This window comes from Mercenaria mercenaria, chromosome 15, assembly GCF_021730395.1.
Source record: "Mercenaria mercenaria strain notata chromosome 15, MADL_Memer_1, whole genome shotgun sequence".
Classification (NCBI taxonomy): domain Eukaryota; kingdom Metazoa; phylum Mollusca; class Bivalvia; order Venerida; family Veneridae; genus Mercenaria; species Mercenaria mercenaria.
This window is the reverse complement of record NC_069375.1, coordinates 9,292,891-9,312,123: the sequence shown is the minus strand read 5'-3', so window position 1 is coordinate 9,312,123 and position 19,233 is coordinate 9,292,891. Positions and strand designations below refer to the sequence as shown.

Sequence of the window (19,233 nt, the reverse complement as noted above, 5' to 3'; positions counted from 1 at the left end):
CGGGGAGAATTGACAGAAATCTGTCACCATAATTGCGCACCCTGTCCCTACCCTTTTTATACAGCGGCAAAGATAAAACGGTCGTTTTGACTGACTAATCTAAGTGGTGGCCACGAGTTATTATATTGTGGCCACAACTTAATAAACTGCGGCCACAATACAATAACTCGTGGCCACAGTTTACTAAGTTGTGGCCACAATTTAATAACTCGTGGCCACAGTTTACTAAGTTGTGGCCACAATTTAATAACTCGTGGCCACAATTTACTAAGTTGTGGCCACAATATAAATAATGTGTTGCGGATGTCACCTCTGTGTCATCGTAGAAATGTCACCACAAATATTTTCCAGTATTTTTTTCTGTAGACAGTATTTTGACATGCGATACCAGGTACCTTAGTATTTTTATACATATTGTTAGGACGGTCAATAATTTAACAATCATTCTAGATTCTTCAAAAACCTCAATATTTTTCCATTGATCAAAATTTATATATGCTCCTTAATTTTTCTATTCTATATTTCTATAAAAATACCTGCATATCTTTTTCTCTTAAAGTTGAACTATTTTCTAACTTTTTCTATCTTTCTCGAATTTCTATATAACTCTTTCGATTGAGCTCTTTCGGTAGAATGCTTCTTATAAGCAAACAGTTTTTAGTTTATATATCTGTTTACATTCTACACATGACGTTAAAAATGAAAGTAGGTTTTGCCCGGAATAAATATCCGCAATCAGATTTAACCAACATGGCGGCCATAACAGGTTGACAGTACACGGTGCATGCTACTTTCATTTGGACTAAATACAAATACTATTTATAATAATTAATTATGAAAACCTTAACAAAAGATACATTTTATATTTATAATTTAACTGTTACTTATATTCAAAGTGAAACACTAATACGTTTTGTGAATTTTACGACAAGAGTTTGGTTGTCTAGCTTTCATGATTGAATGGGGTATTGTAACCAGCATACCACTACTGGTCTGTTTTCTACAATGATGTCAACTCGATATAAGGTATTAAGTGTAGTTACTTTGCACGAATAATTAATTTAGTATGGCTACTAAACTTTAAGAAGGGGTGCCTGTGGAGATTTTACATTTTGCAAGAAAGAATGTTGAAATGTAAGTGTACGTCTACGAAAGAAGTAAACACTCCGCATCTGACCTATCTTAAAGACAAGGTATTTGTTCCTATGTTTTTCCTATTGTTTCGTATTGTCGATTTATCTTTGTGTAGTTATAAGCGGAAGTTATGCATTTCATAATAAACATATACACGTAACATCAAAATAGTTGTTTTCTTTGTTTATATTCATTCATCTTTACCTTTGCGAATCTTTCAAAGATCAAAATGGACGATATGAGCTTAATATGTGATCCATCTCTTTGTTAACTTTACAAAGAAATAAATGGATGAAAACATCACAATAATTGTTTATTTTCTTTCTGAAATCTACAAATAACAAAACGGCTGATTTCAACGCAATATGTTTCCCTTACGTAAAGCATAGTTTGAATGGGAGCTTAGGCTCCAACAGAAATAGCAGTACAGTTTTTATTGTTCAAATGTGTTAATTTCACAAAGATACTGCGTTTTCATAAAATCTTTGCTGATTTGCTCATTTTCGGTGAAAGAAATCACTTTCTGACATTTTGATTCATTTTCTTCATGTAACTTCCTGGCAATGTTAGCTACTTCTTGGCTCAATTTAACTTGAACAAACGTTTGAACATTATCCATTTGAACTGCCCTTTCCATTTTCTGACTTCTCTCTTCTACCTTCCCGATCATTGTGCGTATATCTGACATATCAATCTCAACCTCCTGTCTTATTTCTGCTTTAGTCTTTTTCAGGGCATCGATTGCTTTCCTTTCCAACTTTTCTAAATGATGTGTCATTTTTCTTTTGACTTCTTTAATTTTACCTGTTATATCAGAGTACTGGTCCTCTGCAGCTATTAGATAATCCTCCTTCTTCTTATTACATGTTACTAACTTGTCATAAATGACTTTCGTTTCGTCTTGCAACTTTTGCACCTCACGGATACTGTAAGTGTCTTCGGCAGCATTTTCTACATCTGTCACTCCATTGCACGATCTGTAAAAAATGCTAATTAAGAATGATAAATTTCAGGGTTACTTTGACTTAACACTTTACCTAGTGTACCTGGTGTACGTGCAAGGGGAAAAAGATTAATGGCGGCATACACCAAACTTACGAAATGTCTGAAGGTTATTGAAGCACATGTTCATTTTAGAAAGTTAGCAGCGTAAGGGTTAAGGATGATATGAGTAATAACAGCAGCCAAATGACACGAATCTTTAAACACTTTAAATATAGGCAAATGTTAATAAAATATGAACAGATGTCTACACTTGGTTGTTAAGAAAAATATATGTGTTAAAACCGGCAATAGGCATAATAAGACATTCCTAACACATGTTACAGCTACTTAAAAGTTCTCCAAAAATTTAAATTGATTAATGATTTACTGAAAAAAATACAAACATGTGCTTTTAAGTTGTTTGTAACATGTCATATGCCTGAAGCAATGCATAGTGTATTACTGTCACTGATCCCTACCAACTAATGAGTGTACTATGTTCTGTCATTGACTTCTCGACACAAATGGAACAGGTTTGCTATGAAAGGATTATAAAAATAAGGACTTCCCAGTATTTCCCGCTTTACTGGGAAATATGTGTATTTACTGCTTTAATACCAACCCAGAAAGTGACGTATACATGTTAATATTTATCTCCTGTACATATCTTGCAGTGAAATGTCTGACATAAAGTTCAGACGGACAAAGAGACGTATGGCCAAAGGCGAATTTAAGTGCTCCTCTAAAGTGACGTTGGATGGAGGTGCATAAAATATTCTGAAATAGACGTCCGGGGTTAACTGGGTGTTGCTAATGAATAGTTAATACCTAGGTACATGTAATAAACAATATACCTGTGTTCTGTTGCTATGCATCTTGTACAATACACCAAATCATGAGTTCCACAATACATCTCAATATTTCTGTCTGGATGGTACCAACACTTCTCAATTAGAACAGCAAAACTTTGATCCTCTTGTTTCAGCTCGGTCAGTAAATGCTCTCGTGTTGCTTTCATACGCTGATGACATTTCGCACAAGTTAAACAAAGATATTCTTGACATTTAGGACAATATTTATTTGCTTCTTCCCTCAAACCATCTTCTCCACACGGTGTGCAGGTAATTTCCTTATAGACATCCGATGTATATTGTAAATCATTTGTTCTGCCTGTCAAAAACAATTTTTCCATGTACGATTTAACAAATACGTTAATCTTTATTTTCATACGGCTTTCAATGATATAACGAAATATACTATTACATTGAAAAGAAATAGTTTTGCCATTTGCCGTTCAAAGGCGGCGTTTGTTTGTTCTTATTCATTTATTTTGTCATTTTCTAAAATTGTTTTACTTTGGCTATATACTTATAAGTAAATGTCACTATTGCCGGATTTATTAGGGGTGGGGGTGGTCTATATTACTAGAACGCTGTTATTCCTATTGGCCATTTGTTCTTGTTTGTTTATGTTTTGGTTTGTTTGTTTGTTTTAGGTTTAACGCCATTTTTCAACAGTAGTTCAGTTATGTAACGGCGGGAATTTATCCTAATCAGTGTTTCTGGATTCTGTACCAGTACAAGTCTGTTCGCAGCAAGTAACTGCCAACTTCCCCACATGAATAAGAGGGGGAGGACGCATGATTTTAGACACAATGTCTCTTATCAAATCATCATGGAGCCCTCCCCCCCCCTCCCTCCGCCTCCCAAGGATCGAACTCATGACCCCGCGACCCGTAAAAAGACGTGCTTATTTTCCATACTGACCTATGTGTATGTACTGAGTTTCATACAAACTATACATTGGTATTTTCCATTATCTTTTTACGACTGATTAAACATGGTAGAGAGTTCTACTCACCAGCGTCTTTCGGTTCAGAGCCAGATGGAATGTCATTTCGTGTACCGCTTGGCCTACCACCCACAGCTTGCGAAATGCTTTTCCCCTGTACCTATAATTGAAATACATACTGTCAATCTCATTAATTGCAAAGTTTGTGACTAACGTGCAGTGTACGAGATAATGATAACAGTAGCTTGTTACAGAAAGCACCAAATATTTGTTTTTGTTTACAACAGGTCTGTTCGGAACTATGGTACAAAGCAGCTGGACTCCTTAATAGTCCTATTGCTACGTATCAATAGAAATATAACAAGATCTATCAGAAGGACAGTAAGCTCGACAATTCGAACATGGTTGCTACTAGAGTGTGTGTCAAGTGCTGCCTCAATGGAACATCACGCCGTAGATCCCGTCTTGTTTTACTGACACCGGGCTGACTAGTCACAGCAGAGCGCCAAGCGAGAAATCTGCTAGTACCATTTTTCACGTCTTTGTGACTCGGGCAGGTCGCAAAATTACGCCGCAGGCGCTCTTCCACTAGGCTACCGTGGCAGTTTGCCAGTAGAGAAGTGAACATAACAGAAAACAGTGAATGTGATACAAAAGTGTTCGTGGGGAGAGGGGGTGCAATGGGTCATGAAGAGATGTACTATAAAACATTATGGAGAAGCAGAAGCAGTCAGAGGGTGGGGCTTTATTTGAAATGGTAAGTTTACGCGTGACGTGTACTAAAGAGTTTAAAAAATATTTGATTTGTGTTTAGCACCGTTTTTCCACTGTATTTCAGCTATGGGACGGCGGACAATTTATGTAGCAAATATTAATGTTCTTGCATATTGTACCAATACACCGCAAGAAACTGCCAAATTCTCCGTATGAATCTGGGATGGAAGACGAATGATTTTGGACACAATGTTCTTTTTATCGTCGCAGTGAATTTATTCTTCGCTTTGATTCGAACTCACGAACCCACGATCCATAGATCTGAGATATGCGGACGGGCTCAAATCTTAAAAGAGGAAGGCGCATAAAAAGAAGCGGATTGGTGGTATCAGAAACAATATAAGTTAGAGTGAGATTTTTGTGTCGGTAGGAAATGGGTGCAACAGAGGGAGGTAGAAACTGGGGTAGGATGTTAAGGTTTACTATAAAACAATATGAAACGTAGTTTAAGAAGATTATGTGAAATTTAGTAGTTTGTCATAAAAGTTTAACCAACAGTGCTACAAAATGCAACCTAAATGACATTACATGTATATGGGATACCTGACCATAAATCAAATGAAGTCTGTCCCTTTCAAAGATCAGCCCTTATCTAAGAACTGATGATAATAGGGGAAGCAGTTAAGAAGATATGATAAAATTGGTAAAGCTGTCATACAATTTTAAACAACACTTTTTCAATACCTGATACCAAGACCTTGACCTTTTAAGTACATGGCCCTTAGCAAATATACTTCTGCCTTTTACTGTTCCAAATGTAGGTTTAATGAGTATAGCAGCAGTAGATAAGAAGATATAGTATAACTGAGAAGCTGAACTTCAAACCTGAACTTGAAACCTGAACGCCATCCAATAAAACGAGAGCTACTTGTGAAACACATATGCCCCCAGGATAGGCTGTAGAAGGTAGCCCGGCTCGAATTTTCAGTCTGAAAATACGCTGTGACCTGCATCTTTGACCTAAATTAACCTTAACCAATAGACATATGATTTGTCGACAACAAACACTCATGCTATGATGAAGTTCGCCAGCTGTAGGTCTACACGATCTTTAATTATCGATCAGAAACAAAATACTCTAGATCTATCGGCCGACAAATATACTTACAAACAGACTTACCATTTGTTATGCTGTAGTAAAATATGTCATAGGCGGTGTGTATTAAATTTCTGTTTACTTATATAAACAGTTGTCTATACAAAGGAGTGTTTACCGTTACTTTTCTGAATCTCTTTTTGCCCATTGCTCTGTTGTGTGATGTTCCAGCACTTTTCGTTTCATCTAAAGCAGGTTGATAGATATTTGCCGCTATCTGTAACGTATTTCTAGTTTAAAGACTTGTTAATTTTGTATTATTTTCTCATACAATCTACACAATATGCTTGCTTAGATAACGTTTTTCCAGACTCGAAAACGCAGCTCTCCAACTGGTTACTTCTAAGTTCTGATTTCATATGAAAAGTATAAAAAGTAGTCATGTAGTAGACCACCGAGTTATAACGTTTATAATTAAGTTGTTTGCGATTATTAAACAGACATGTATCGCATACCTACTTAATTAATAGCAACTAGGGATAAAAGGTATTGAAGATACTGACCCCAAAATCGTGCGACAATAAAAAAAGAAAATAAATATATGTCAAGAAAGATCATTTTAAGTCAAAATTTAGAGTCCATCCCATGTAAGAGCGCAATAAACTATATTAACGACAAATCAAGAATAAATGTTTAACAGCAGAACAAGTCCCCTTTAACGTAACTGTAAAATATTGTTGTGAACCATACCTGTCTTGCGCGGGCGACAGCGTCAGCAAAGGCGGCCTGTGGGTCCATTTCCCTCAATCATGGATTACTGAATCAAAGTCCATGAGAAAGACTGAAAGGTAATAATATTTTGAAAACATGAACATTGAACTACCTTCATATAAAGACTAGAACATTATCATACTGTTCATTCTAATTTTAAAGTTTTATAACAACTGAGCAAGCATAAGAAAAGAAATTTCCGAAAGTTTTTGTATGTTTATTATAAGACAACAGTTGTTGTTATGAGCAATGATATTTATAAAAAAAACGCGAGAACCATGATCGGCAAAGATCGCTCGCCTATGACAAACAGTTAAAACACTTACTGCTTCTTAGGTCTTTAAAATGGGAAGGAAAAACACACTGATCATTGGAGCAGGCTGAGGGTGTCTTGCAAAGTCTCTTTATTATGGTTACCTGCATCCTGTGGTTCATGAGAAGAAGTTGTTCAAAGGTACAAAGGTATTACTATATTTAGCTCGGGTGGGGGAGGGAGCGTACAATAGCTCGGATGCCCAAAATCTAACAAGTTAAAAAGCGGACTTTTCCATGATGCTACAGACCAAGTTTAGTGAAGATCCATTACGCCGTTCATGAGAAAATGTTGTTAAAAGGTATTTCAAACCTTAGTTTTGCCTTCCCTTAAAAGCAAGCGACCAAGTGCTCCTAATTAAACAAATTTGGGGGCAGACTTTACACTGATGAGACAGGCCAAGTTTGATCAAGGTCCATAAAGCAATTCATAAGAAAAAGTTGTTTAAATATTTTTGTTTACAGCTCTAGCGGCCCCTATAAGGGGTCGGGTATCCCTATTTGGACACATTTGGGAGCGGACCTAACAATGATACTACGGACTACGTTCAATGAAGACTAAGCTCCATCAAGCAGTTCGTGAGAAAAGTCGTTTAAAGTTGTTTTCGTTGTTGTTGTTGTTGTTGTTTTTAGCTCTAGTGCCCCTCTCAAAGGGTCCGTGCATCCCTATTTAAACAACATAGGGAGATATTTTACAATGATGCTACAGACCAAGTTTGATGAAGATCCACCAAGCGAATCATTATAAGAAGTTATTTAAAATTTAAAGGTATTCTATTTTTAGCTCTAACGACCCTAAATATCGACGGGTGCCCTTTCTTGGAGCACGTTCGGAAACTGTCCTTACAATGATATTCATATGGAAACATTAGACCCATCGTGAAAGTCACAGCAAAAGCAAATGATAAATTTGGCGTCGAGACTTTTCGGCAGTTTTCGGTCTACTCCGGTATATGCGATCAATCCCTTATTCTCCAATGTACCGTTGTACTATATCTTTGATCATACGGATTAATCAAATATCAAGTTTATTTACATTTACAGTGCTTGCAAAGGTAAATGAAAACGATAATTAACAAAAAATATTTTGTCAGCCAGTCGAAACCTAATGTTATTTGGTGTATTAGTGGATTAATAAGAATACCTTTATAATGGTATTCCCAACAGAAACATTACTATGACAACGGAATAATCATTTTTGCAAAAATAATTTCTTCAATCAGATAGAAGCTCGCTATTGTAATACTTTATTTATGTAATTAGGGTTATAAATAGTTTGTGTGGCATCAAATAACTACGGTGTTCCATTTGGACCATCGATGTTTTTATATCTCGAAAGTAGTAAATACGAAACCACGATAATAAACGTCGAAATCACGACGGTGGAATCGAAACTACAATGGCGACAGTCGAAATCACGGAACCAAGATGAATGATATCGTGTTTTCGAAACCGTGGTTTCGTGTTTTCATCATCATGCTTTCGACTTTCGTCATCGTAGTTTCCACTTTCAACATTGCAGTTTCGACTTTCGTCATCGTGCTTTCGACTTTTGACTCTCTTCAACGAAAGTCGAAACTCGATGGTGAAAGTCGAAAGCACGATGATGAAAGTCGAAACAAAAATTGTGAAAATTAAAACTACGATGTCGAAAGTTCGATGGTGAGAGTCGAAACCACGAAGATGAAAACACGATGGTGAAAATGCGAAACAATATCGCGTTTTCAGCATCGGGGTTTCGTGATTTCGATTTTCAAAATCGTACTTTCGTGTTTTCGCCATCGTGTTTCGACTTTTACTATCGTGGTTTCGACATTCATCATTGCAGTTATGTGATTTCGACTTTCGAGGTATGGGGTTCAGGAATAAAAATATCGATGGTCCAAACGACACACCGTATATACTGTGGTTGCACATTTAATATCAAGACTGTCTTAAATTTCAAACTAGATTAGAATCTTATGCCAGCTCGAAGATCGAAATTCAACTTCACAACTTCATAACTTGCCACATTTCCATCCCAAGCTACCCATAAATATCGAAATTCAAAATTGTCTAATTTTAAAATAGCATTTAAACCAGAGCCTGCTAAATGACTGAAATTCATAATATTCCAAAAGCCGAGTTTCGACCTGGTATTAAATTTACAGCCTGTTCAGAGATTGAAATCTGAATATCGAGCCAACTCGAAAAGCATACTTCAAATTAAGAAAAAAACTGAATTCGAATGCAGTACTGAAACTGGGATCTGCTCAAGAGCTAATTCAAAGTTTTAAAATCGTGTCAGATTGGATATAACGAAATTAAAGTTTATAAGAAGCTAAATATATTACTCTTGGTATTATATTCAAGCCTGCTCGAATTTAAAAGCAAACAATATGAAAGCTATGATTGAAACTAACTTTTGGAACAACTGAATTTCGATCTTGCATTGAATATAATTTCGAGCCGGCTAAACATTTCGAAAATCTAGCCGCTAAATTCAAATTTTCAGTTTGAATATTGAGCATGAATTGAATTTAGATCAGGCTTAAAGATCGCAGTTCAAATTTTGAGAATGCCAAAAGACAAGAAATTCAGACTAGCTCGAAATATTCTTCCGGCTAACTCTATTTTCACTTCTAGCTAGAATTTCATTGTTTCAGAGTTTTCTTTTGAATTCAATTTCAATCTCCCGAGTTTGCACGAAATTCAGTGTCTGTGACACTCAGCGTGATCTGAAAATCTGAATTTCGATCTTCTTACATAAACGAAATATTAGTATACCGCTTCAAAATTCGATAATTTATAGAATAACTTATATAATAAATAATATAATAAAATAATAACTTGTGATTACTTTCTTCTTAAAGGCTAAAATTTATCAGTTACTTAAATTTTCGTTTTCGACAGACTCTAAGTTCAAAGCTTGCTCGGATATAGCACTTCGAGCTTCCATTCAGGTCCAAATTTGAAGCGATTTCGAAATTCTTCCATCTGAAAATTTGAATTTCGATCCTCAAGCTGTGTAAAACTGGATATTGACTGTAAACAAAATCAGATTATGGAGCGTCCACAAATTGCTAATTAATTCAGTCCGTGCCGTTAGAGAAATAAATAAGATTCCGTAAGAATTGACGGAAATATACGAGCATGTTCGAGTCCTGCCGATAACGAAAAAAAAGCTATACTCATCCGCAAAATGCTTAAAAAGACCATTTTCTTCTTAATGAAGTTAATCTGAAACAGTAATTAAATGAATATAGATTACTAGTTTGCAATGGTCTTAAAGGTCAAATAATAAACCATTGTAACACTTTACATGTTGTATTGGCGTAAAGATAATTAATGCGTTGTGTTTTGTCTGTAACTCTATTTCAATATACATAATGGCAGATAATAGTTGGTTATCTTCCCCTGCCAACCGACAGGTGGCGCCACTGTTCCCGGTCCATCAGAATCCCTTATCGATTAGCATCATTCTGAGACAAATCAAAACAAACGTTCTTTACTTTTAAAAAATGGAATCTAAGTTCGGATCATTTACAATTCCACAACTGAAGGCAGAATTGAAAAAAAGGGGTGCTAGACTTTCTGGACGTAAGAATGAATTGGTTGAAAGGTACGTACATTTCCCGTTATTTTAGAGAGAAAACAGATATTTTGAAAACGAAAGTAGAATGCCGCCGCGGCGAAAATGAACGCTGTCAACATTTATTTCGCGTATAATTTGCTATTTAGCGTATGTTTGATGAGTTAATTGTAGCTTTATTTTATATTAGTCTAAATAAATGACCAGAAAATATATTTTCCTTTGTTTCTTGATATTTCTTTATTTCCAGACATTTTTATTTTACGTTGTTGTTCATACATCTGTGAGTGGGTGGGGTTTGGTTTCAACGTTTTCATTACGAATTTATTTGTTCTGCCGTGTAATACATCTTATTTGTAATAGTTCCCTATTCTATTTACAGATTAGTGTCTTACGAGAGAAATCAAAACTTTGGAAATGTAGAGACTTTAGAGCCTGAATACAACATGACATTACCAGATCCCACAAAATATGCGGATGTCAACTCGGATTCAAAATTTCCGAAAACAGAACTAGACAGTGTGCATAAGTATCTGGCACAGCATGAGAAAACCCTGGATAATCGTATTCAAAGACTATACAATGAGCAGTTTTTGAGATATTTCCGTATGTCACCAGGACAGGATGTTGTATATATTAAATCAAGTTGTCATGCAGAGATGAAGAAAGGTGTGTGTTATACTGTAGATGTTGAACTTAACTCTGGGGGGTCAGTTATTGAGGCACAGTGTGAATGTGCTGCTGGTATGGGGCCACATGCTCACTGCAAACATGTGTGCACAGTACTTTATGGTGCAGTAATGTTCTCCCAGAAAAAGACAGTAAAAACGGAAGAAACATGCACCCAAAAATTGCAAAGTTTTCATAAGTGTAAAAAATATTTAGGAAGTCCATTAAAGGCTGATACACTTGATATGCCTGGTGCAGCTGAATTAACAAACATTGACTTTGACCCAAGACCAGAGCAGTTTAGAAATTCTGTTAGCTATCAAGACCATTTCAGAAATGCATGCTTGAATTTCCCTGGCATATCCAAAATGCCAATATTCAAACTTTGAACCAGCAAACACTAAAGCTGTTGCATTAGATCATGACTATTTAAAACTTTCGCCAGAAGAGAATTTCCTTCAGAAAATTTTCGTTACCAAAATCAGTGATGAAACGGTTATTGATATCGAAATAAAAACAATTGGCCAGAGCGCGAATAAATTATGGAAAGAGGAGCGTACAAAGCGCCTACCATCCTCGATGTTTGGTAAAATTTGCAAGTCTACTGACCGGACTGATAAAGATAAACTAGCCAGATCTTTAGTTGATACAAGAGAAATTAAAGCGGCCGCCTTGGAACATGGACGCAAACATGAAACAATCGCTATAACAAGATTTATGGAAGATACCGGCAACACTGTGCATTCCTGTGGTTTAGTGGTCTCGAAACAATTTCCATTTTTAGCATCTTCACCGGATGGTATTATTAATGCAAAGCATATTGTTGAAGCAAAATGTCCTTATTCTGCAAGAGACAAAGATATCACTCCTGTCACAGTGCCTTATTTAAGTTGTAACGACCGTGGACAATACTCTCTTAATATGAATCATAATTACTATTATCAAATCCAAGGCCAGCTATTGTGCACTGGAGCTAAAAAATGTTCACTGATTATCTGTTCAGCAGATAACCTGAAGATTAGGGACATCAAATATTTTGATATTGAAAGAAATGACACTTTCATATCAGAAATGGTTGGCCAGTTAAAAACTTTCTTTGAAAGCCATTTCAAAATGGTCCTGCTGGAAAAACATTTTTACAAGCCATATATAGACTGAGTTCATTGTCATATATATATTAAGAAAACAAACACCTCTCAGATGTTTTTATTTGCGATAACCTGACCTGTCTGTAAAATCACTGCGACTAGTCAGCTAGAATCAGAACTTTATTTTTATTTTTTCAAGAATATCTTCAGTTAAATAGAATACCTATATCAAAAAATCATCCTGATTCTATCATTGATATCGAAAACCATTTTGTGATGTAAAATTATTGATATAATTTGATTTTATTAAATGAGTTATAGATATCATTGATATCATTAAATTGTTTTAAAGATATCAATAAAACTTGATTTAAAATTAATAATGGTACAATGATTATCAAATTTAAAAAAAATTTTCTGATATATTTGAATACATTTGATATCATTTTTGAATGTCAGTGATGTAAACGATATCACGGTATCAAATGGGTGCGTAGTTAGTAAAATGGTCTGACATAAATCTTTCAAATCTGTACTGATGCTACATCAAGCATTCATTTTCTAAGTTTAACTTCAGGAATAAACACAGAATGAAGTTTTGAAATTGATTTATTTTACTTGTTTTTAATCTCTTGTTTGATAATATGCAGAAAGTATTCAATATATACATATTTATTATATCAAAGTGTTGTGTTTTCTTTGACATCAACAACTGTCAACAGAAACTATGTCGTACTCTATGTGCTAAGCATGTTTTGGAACTATACACGTCTTGAAGTTACACAACATAAAACAGACATAAGTTATATGTGATGACAACTTTGTTTCCGTGCCCGTTAAAGGACATGTCAAGATCTTGTAAGTTTTTCCTAGTCCAATAATTCTTTCAATATGTACCCTTTTACTGGATATTTTCCTGTCATTAACAACTATTTTCCCAGACATTCTATTTTTCTTTTTGAAGAATGTTGGTACATTAACTCGTACATTTGCTGTCGCAAACAAATCCTGAACGTTAAAACCTTTATCGGCCATTACACTATCCCGGGGTCACAGGCATTTACAATTTTACACCTTTCAACAATTTGTCTGTCACTGGTAGACCCTCCATAAGCTTCAGAAATATAGTTTACTAATCCACCAGGTGTTGTGCCAACAAGAACTTTAATAGTGTTTCTGTTCTTGTATGTTGAATATGTAGACTGCTGAGCTCTAGGTGCTTTAGGTTTTTTAATTGGGCATTCAGTTCCATCAATTATGATTCTCGTCTTTGGAAATTTTAATTTAAAATCCGACGGCATAAATACCTCACCAGATTCTGACTTGGCCATATATTGGCTTCCCTCCACTGTTTTGACATAAATATAATCCATGTGTAAACAATATTTTTCACACTTGATTCAGACACTGAGAAAAAAGTTGACAGTTCAAAGTTTGTTGAATATCGCCTTAACTTCATCAAAGTCATAAACAGTTGGTTTTCAACAGATATACCACTTATTTGAAAATATATGTATTTCAAACAGTATGCTGCAGGTCCCAAAGAATTCAACACAAACATAAATTTAGCATATGACTCCAGACCTGTATAAAAATGTATCAGTTCATTGTTGGAAGAAAATCTCTCAATTGAGAACATTGGTGTCTCATCAGTCTGGGTCATACAGCTTTTTACAGTGAATTCATCTTCAAATAGAGGTGTTGCTGTGAATGTCTCAGTCTCTATTACTTCTTCTGCGAAATCAACATGTTCAGTAAAACTTCTCTCCAGGTCTTCTTTACAAGACCTATCTAATTCACTTTTTCTATAATCTCTGTTCAAAGCTCTTTCTTTCCCATTTTTTGCTGTCTCCCCTTCCGCTGTTGTCCAAGGAAAAATACTAGGTACTGCTGTTGCCAGAAGCCGTTCATATCCAGGTTTCAATCCTTAAAATAAGAAATAAAAGACATGTTTAATGATTTTATTTTAATTTATAAGCAATATCGTACTTCATTAAAGATACAAGATACCCGTTTCAAGGGCGTTTGTCATACCCTAGATTTGTAAATAGACTATCCGGCCTTTTAACTTGTAAGGTACAAAGCATGGATAAACACAAAGAAACTGTCTAGCCTTGCGGGAACCCGGACACCTAGCCTATCTGCTAGGGTTTTTCTAGCCGTCCGGTAATCAATTTATTTAGAAAGTGTAATAAATAGAATTTATCATTTTAATATTACCTTGGTTGCAAAGAAAATGGCAATATTAACCTGTACACAAATACCAGGCTTAACTCAGACCAAAATTCAATATTTTTGTCTTTTGTTTAGTTTACATCTGCATTTTAGCACAACTATTCATTGATTGTATTGATGATTAGCAATTTATCAACTAAATAACAAGCACACTATTTTGATAAAAAAAAAAAAAAAAAAAAAAAAAAAAAAAAAAAAAAACGCCAAAAAACAGATAAATCATGAACGCATTTGATTAACGCACAGCTAAAAAAACGGGCAGAAAGGTAACACGTCTGGTTACCGGACTGCTAGAGCACAGTCTAGGCATGCAGTTACCGGACAGCTAGGCACTACCTAAATACAAAGCTGGTGATTTAAACGTAAGTATTTACTGTACACGATTACAGTTTACTGTGCGTATACACGCGATAAATCCAATAACTCTACATGACTTTGTACTGTGATTCATTCTCCATTATTTGGGTCCTCCCAAGTTTTGACATTTAGAATGCCAGTCACAAATATAAAACAATCCAATGTCAAATTATTTTGACTAATGACCCCTATGACCTGAATTTTAGTCCTTGACAGATTGAAAGACAGTCAAACATGTTACATACCCAACAAATAACCCATTATTTATGATGAAATAAATTAAGACAGTACATGAAACATTACCCCTCCCACTCCAAAATAATTGTCAGTTGGTACTTTCGTTTTGAAATAAATCAAATTGCAATACAAAAACATGCTACAGGCGAGAAATTATACAGTTTTTATCATATTATCATACCAAAAATAGTCTCCTTCATGTAGTCATCCGGTGTAAAGTGTTTCTTGCATACGACGGACGATTTTGTTGGCGTCCACATTTTCATTGTGTTTTCATCAAGTCGTCGAACGGCCTGTACCCATTTCGCCCTTCTTATAGGATCACTCGGGTATTCATGTCCTCCCCTTTCATGACAACCCGGTACGGAACAACAAGTTTTCGGCATTTTAAGACGTTTAAATTGAATTTATAGAACACGGAAGTAAACTTTCTTTGTTTTTGTGTGAGATAAATCTCGAAGTAATCCGAATGATGGACCGGGACACGTTGCGCCACCTAGTAAGTAACGATAACTCGCCGCTATCTACCATTGTATTTAATGTGTTATATCCTAGGTTCGTTTCTAAAGTCAAATAACTTCCATAACTCTATAAGTCTCTAACTGTCTAAGTCTAGCCAAATCTCGAAACCCCTAAAACCTTCCCACCCGTCTGTGCGTACACTTGTTTTGCAAATGTTCTCCTGACAGTTACTCGGGGAGGAATATTTGGGCGCAGCAATATCTACCTGTGAATCACGCTTCCAGGCCTGATCTTGTAACTCCAGATTTTGTTTGTTTGTTTTGGGTTTAACGCCGTTTTTCAACAGTATTTCAGTTATGTAACGGCTGGCAGTTAACCTAAGCAGTGTTCCTGGATTCTGTACCAGTACAAACATGTTCTCCGCAAGTAACTGCCAACTTCCCCACATGAATCAGAGGTGGAGGAAGAATGATTTCAGACACAATGTCTTTTATCAAATCCTTACGGAGAACATACGCCTCACCCAGGGCTCAAACTCACGACCCCGAGATCCGTAGATCTGCGCTCTCCCTATTGAGCTATAATTCCAAGTAATATTCATGTGCGTAGCCCCATAGTGTTACACCATTTATACTTTTAAAGATTTTATTTGTTTATTTTTGGGGGGTTAACGTCGCACCGACACAATTATAGGTCATATGGCGACTTTTCAGCTTTTTGATGGTGAAGGAAGACCTAAGGTGCCCCTCCGTGCATTAGTTTATCACGAGCAGGCACCTTGGTAGAACCACTGACCTTCCGTAAGCCAGCTGGGTCACTTCCTCACATGAAGAATTCAACGCACCGAGTGAGGCTCGAACCCAGATCGATGAGGAATAAGTGATCTGAGCTTAACCACTCGGCCACGGAGGCCCCCATTTAAAGATTTGTCTTTTCTTAGCTCTAGCGGTCCAAAAATGAGACCAAGCTGAAAAGTTTGAAAAAACCAGATAGAGGACTATCCCGGCTTGCTACTGACAGAGTTTGGTGCGTCCTGACCCGTAGTTTCAAAGGAGATGTCATATGAATGAAAGTGACAACGGACGGACGGAGGGACGAAGGACGTTCAGCGAGTGCTCAGGTGAACTAAAACATTTTCAAACTTTTGAGACATTCTAAATATTTAATAATCCTCGTAGTTTGGGTATCAAATCCCACAAATATAAATCATTTTGAACACGTGTGCCAGTATATATTTAGTAGTTTGTGAGATTTACCATTCAAGTTTCAGACTATGCCAAATATCTGTTTTTTAATGATTTTCATATTAAATATGATGCAAAACATTGCTATGTATTGGTGTAGTAGGGTAGAGTATAACGGTGCACTTATACTTCCTTGCTATTGAGGTAGCTTTTATAGCGACGTGGAAGAGTGCTCGCCTTAGGTGTGAGAGGTCCCGGGTCCGATTCCCGGTCAGGACTGAAGTATTTTCAGCGTGTTACATTGGGATAATTTGTTCCTGTAAAAGTTCTTTGCTTACCATATGTCTGCATGTATGGCCTATATCCCAAGGAATCTGAAGGGTGACCACCACAGGGTATAGCAGTTGCAACTTGACCGCGATGGTTGACCGTAGGCTGATTATTCATATCAATTATTTCATAGTAGAAATAAGGGGTGCTTAGGGTAGCCGTGCATATTTATATGGAATTAGTTTGTATACAGTGTAGTATCAAAGGGTGTATACTTACATAGGATCAGTTAAAACTTTCCAATACACTATTCTATATTTACACAAATTTGTATTTCCATTTTCTCGTGCAGCTCGTGTTCGTTTTTTTTTTTCAGCAAAGTTTCCTTGACATGTACAATACTTTGTATATAAGTAGTGTTACCGTACATTACTGTCATTTGAAAATGGCTTTTTCCTTAGATGCCCGAAAAAATCATTTCAAATAATACTAAATATTTTGAAAAAGATACTTCAAATCGAGCCCTTACTAAAATATCAGCAGAGGCCACGGACGTTGGAATGTTTGTTCATGTATGATTAAACTAATGTCTTTAATGAAAAATATGAAAATGAATAAAATAAAAATAATAAAAACATAAAATATAATAAAAATGAAATAGCAAAAGACTAAAAACAGAAAAAAAGCTGAAAGATATAAAAAAAAATTTTTAAAAAATCCCTAACAGGGCTCGAACCTATTACTCTATTATAACTTCAAGACCTGCTCCATTCCTACCTTTTAACCTTAAATTGTCACTGAAAAAGCATGAAAATCCTGACTATGAACAGTGACGCCTGTCAAAAATGAGTCTATTTTATACAAAAATCTATATAAAATACTTGTGGTTTTGCGTGCTAAAGTTTGGCGCGTGCCCGTTAACTGTTACCTATTGTAATCATGCGTTGCATACACACAATAGAATTTGAATAACCGCGGAGCAGGGCTTTAACAAAACCAGTACTTGAATTCAAGCGCTTACACCACTGCAGTAAATCTATATCAGGATAAATTTACGTCAATTTTAAATATATGAATGCAAAGAGATGAAGCGTATAACGTACACTCCTTTTAATAATAGGTTGTGCCTCATTATGTTTTATAATACAAAGGTCAACCATCAGGGTCAAGTTGCGTCCACCATAATAAGGCCTTAAAACTTTTTTGTTTCCAGTATACCGACCTACCCTAAAAATTTGCCGCGACTCTAAATGATTTTATAGCGTTTGAATATTTTTTCGATATTTTCGCTATTTTTATACTTTTCGCTTATATGCTGCTCTTTCTTCATTGTAAAAAAAGCACTTTCCTACCTTACCTATTTTGGGGGAGGTGGGGGGCATATAACCAGAAACAAATAATATTTCTTTTTAGGCCTAACTGTGAAGGAGATGACCTACAACGAAATGACGGGCGGATGGACGACGAACATCAAACGACCGTAAAAGCTCTTAATGAGACTTCGTGCCCAGGTCAGCTAAACAAATACAAGGGCGGAGAGGAGGGTATGTATGGTGGTTTGTGGAGAAATGGAGGATGTGGATGAGGGACACTAAAATAGATACAATATCAAGCAAGAGCTGGCGGACTGCGAGGTCGACTATTTGAAAATGTTTACAAAAATATCAAAATTATAAGATATAAACCAGTAAAAATAAGTATACATGAGAGATGTGTTTTTTCTTTAGGTAGCAGGGGAGGTTGTTTAGGTTGCAATATGATGACAAGAAACATTATGAGATATAAAACAAATATAAGATGGGGCAGAAGTATGTGTGGGGGAATGAGGGAATACTAAATTCAATATAACATAGATTTTAAACTATGCATGACGAGTCAGCAGTTTCGGAGAAATCGCCATGGTAACTGAAAACGAGCAAAAAGAATACATAACGTGTATGAATAATGTAGATAAATGCAAAATAAATTGTGATAAACTTACCTCGCCATGTGATTTCACTGTATCAACGAAAATAGAACAGTCAAGTACACATCATATGTGTACCGCTCTATAGTATATAAACTCTGTGCTGAATGTGTATACAGTTCGTGTGAGTTTGAAGTATAGATTAAATGTAATACACAATGTAAAATAAACTATGATTAAGACGATAAGCAGGCGTGTATAAGATAAGATAATATAAGACATTTATTTATTATAGTGACATGTGTAACAACAATGATATGATACATACAAACAAGAAACATGAAATTTACACCCGGCCCAATGGACCCATATTTCACCTTGTTTATAACGTACATGTATTTACAATTTTCAAAATTATTTGTACTTGAATTTCTAAGAATGGCGATTATAAA

At 35.7% G+C, this 19,233-nt stretch overlaps 2 protein-coding genes and 1 pseudogene across 3 annotated transcripts; 1 reads left to right on the top strand and 2 right to left on the bottom strand.

Annotated features, from left to right (window-relative positions):
- Window positions 1-854: 854 nt before the first annotated feature.
- On the bottom strand, window positions 855-18,948 carry LOC123546257 (E3 ubiquitin-protein ligase TRIM33-like). 2 transcript variants are annotated; one of them, XM_045332454.2, is made up of 6 exons: window positions 18,857-18,948; window positions 6,470-6,560; window positions 5,898-5,996; window positions 3,979-4,069; window positions 2,973-3,288; window positions 855-2,111 (listed from the first exon to the last, which is right to left on the bottom strand). In XM_045332454.2, exons 2-6 carry the CDS (start codon window positions 6,515-6,517, stop codon window positions 1,568-1,570), a joined length of 1,098 nt encoding a protein of 365 aa, XP_045188389.2. In that variant the 5' UTR covers window positions 6,518-6,560; window positions 18,857-18,948; the 3' UTR covers window positions 855-1,567. The 2 variants fall into 2 exon arrangements, with proteins under 2 accessions (XP_045188389.2, XP_045188402.2); XM_045332467.2 differs by having other exon boundaries at window positions 5,904-5,996.
- On the top strand, window positions 10,172-11,433 carry LOC123532845 (uncharacterized). Its single transcript, XM_045314439.2, has 2 exons — window positions 10,172-10,403; window positions 10,756-11,433. Exons 1-2 carry the CDS (start codon window positions 10,303-10,305, stop codon window positions 11,429-11,431), a joined length of 777 nt encoding a protein of 258 aa, XP_045170374.2. The 5' UTR covers window positions 10,172-10,302; the 3' UTR covers window positions 11,432-11,433.
- LOC128548902 (uncharacterized) lies at window positions 12,722-15,487 on the bottom strand (annotated as a pseudogene).
- Window positions 18,949-19,233: the final 285 nt, after the last annotated feature.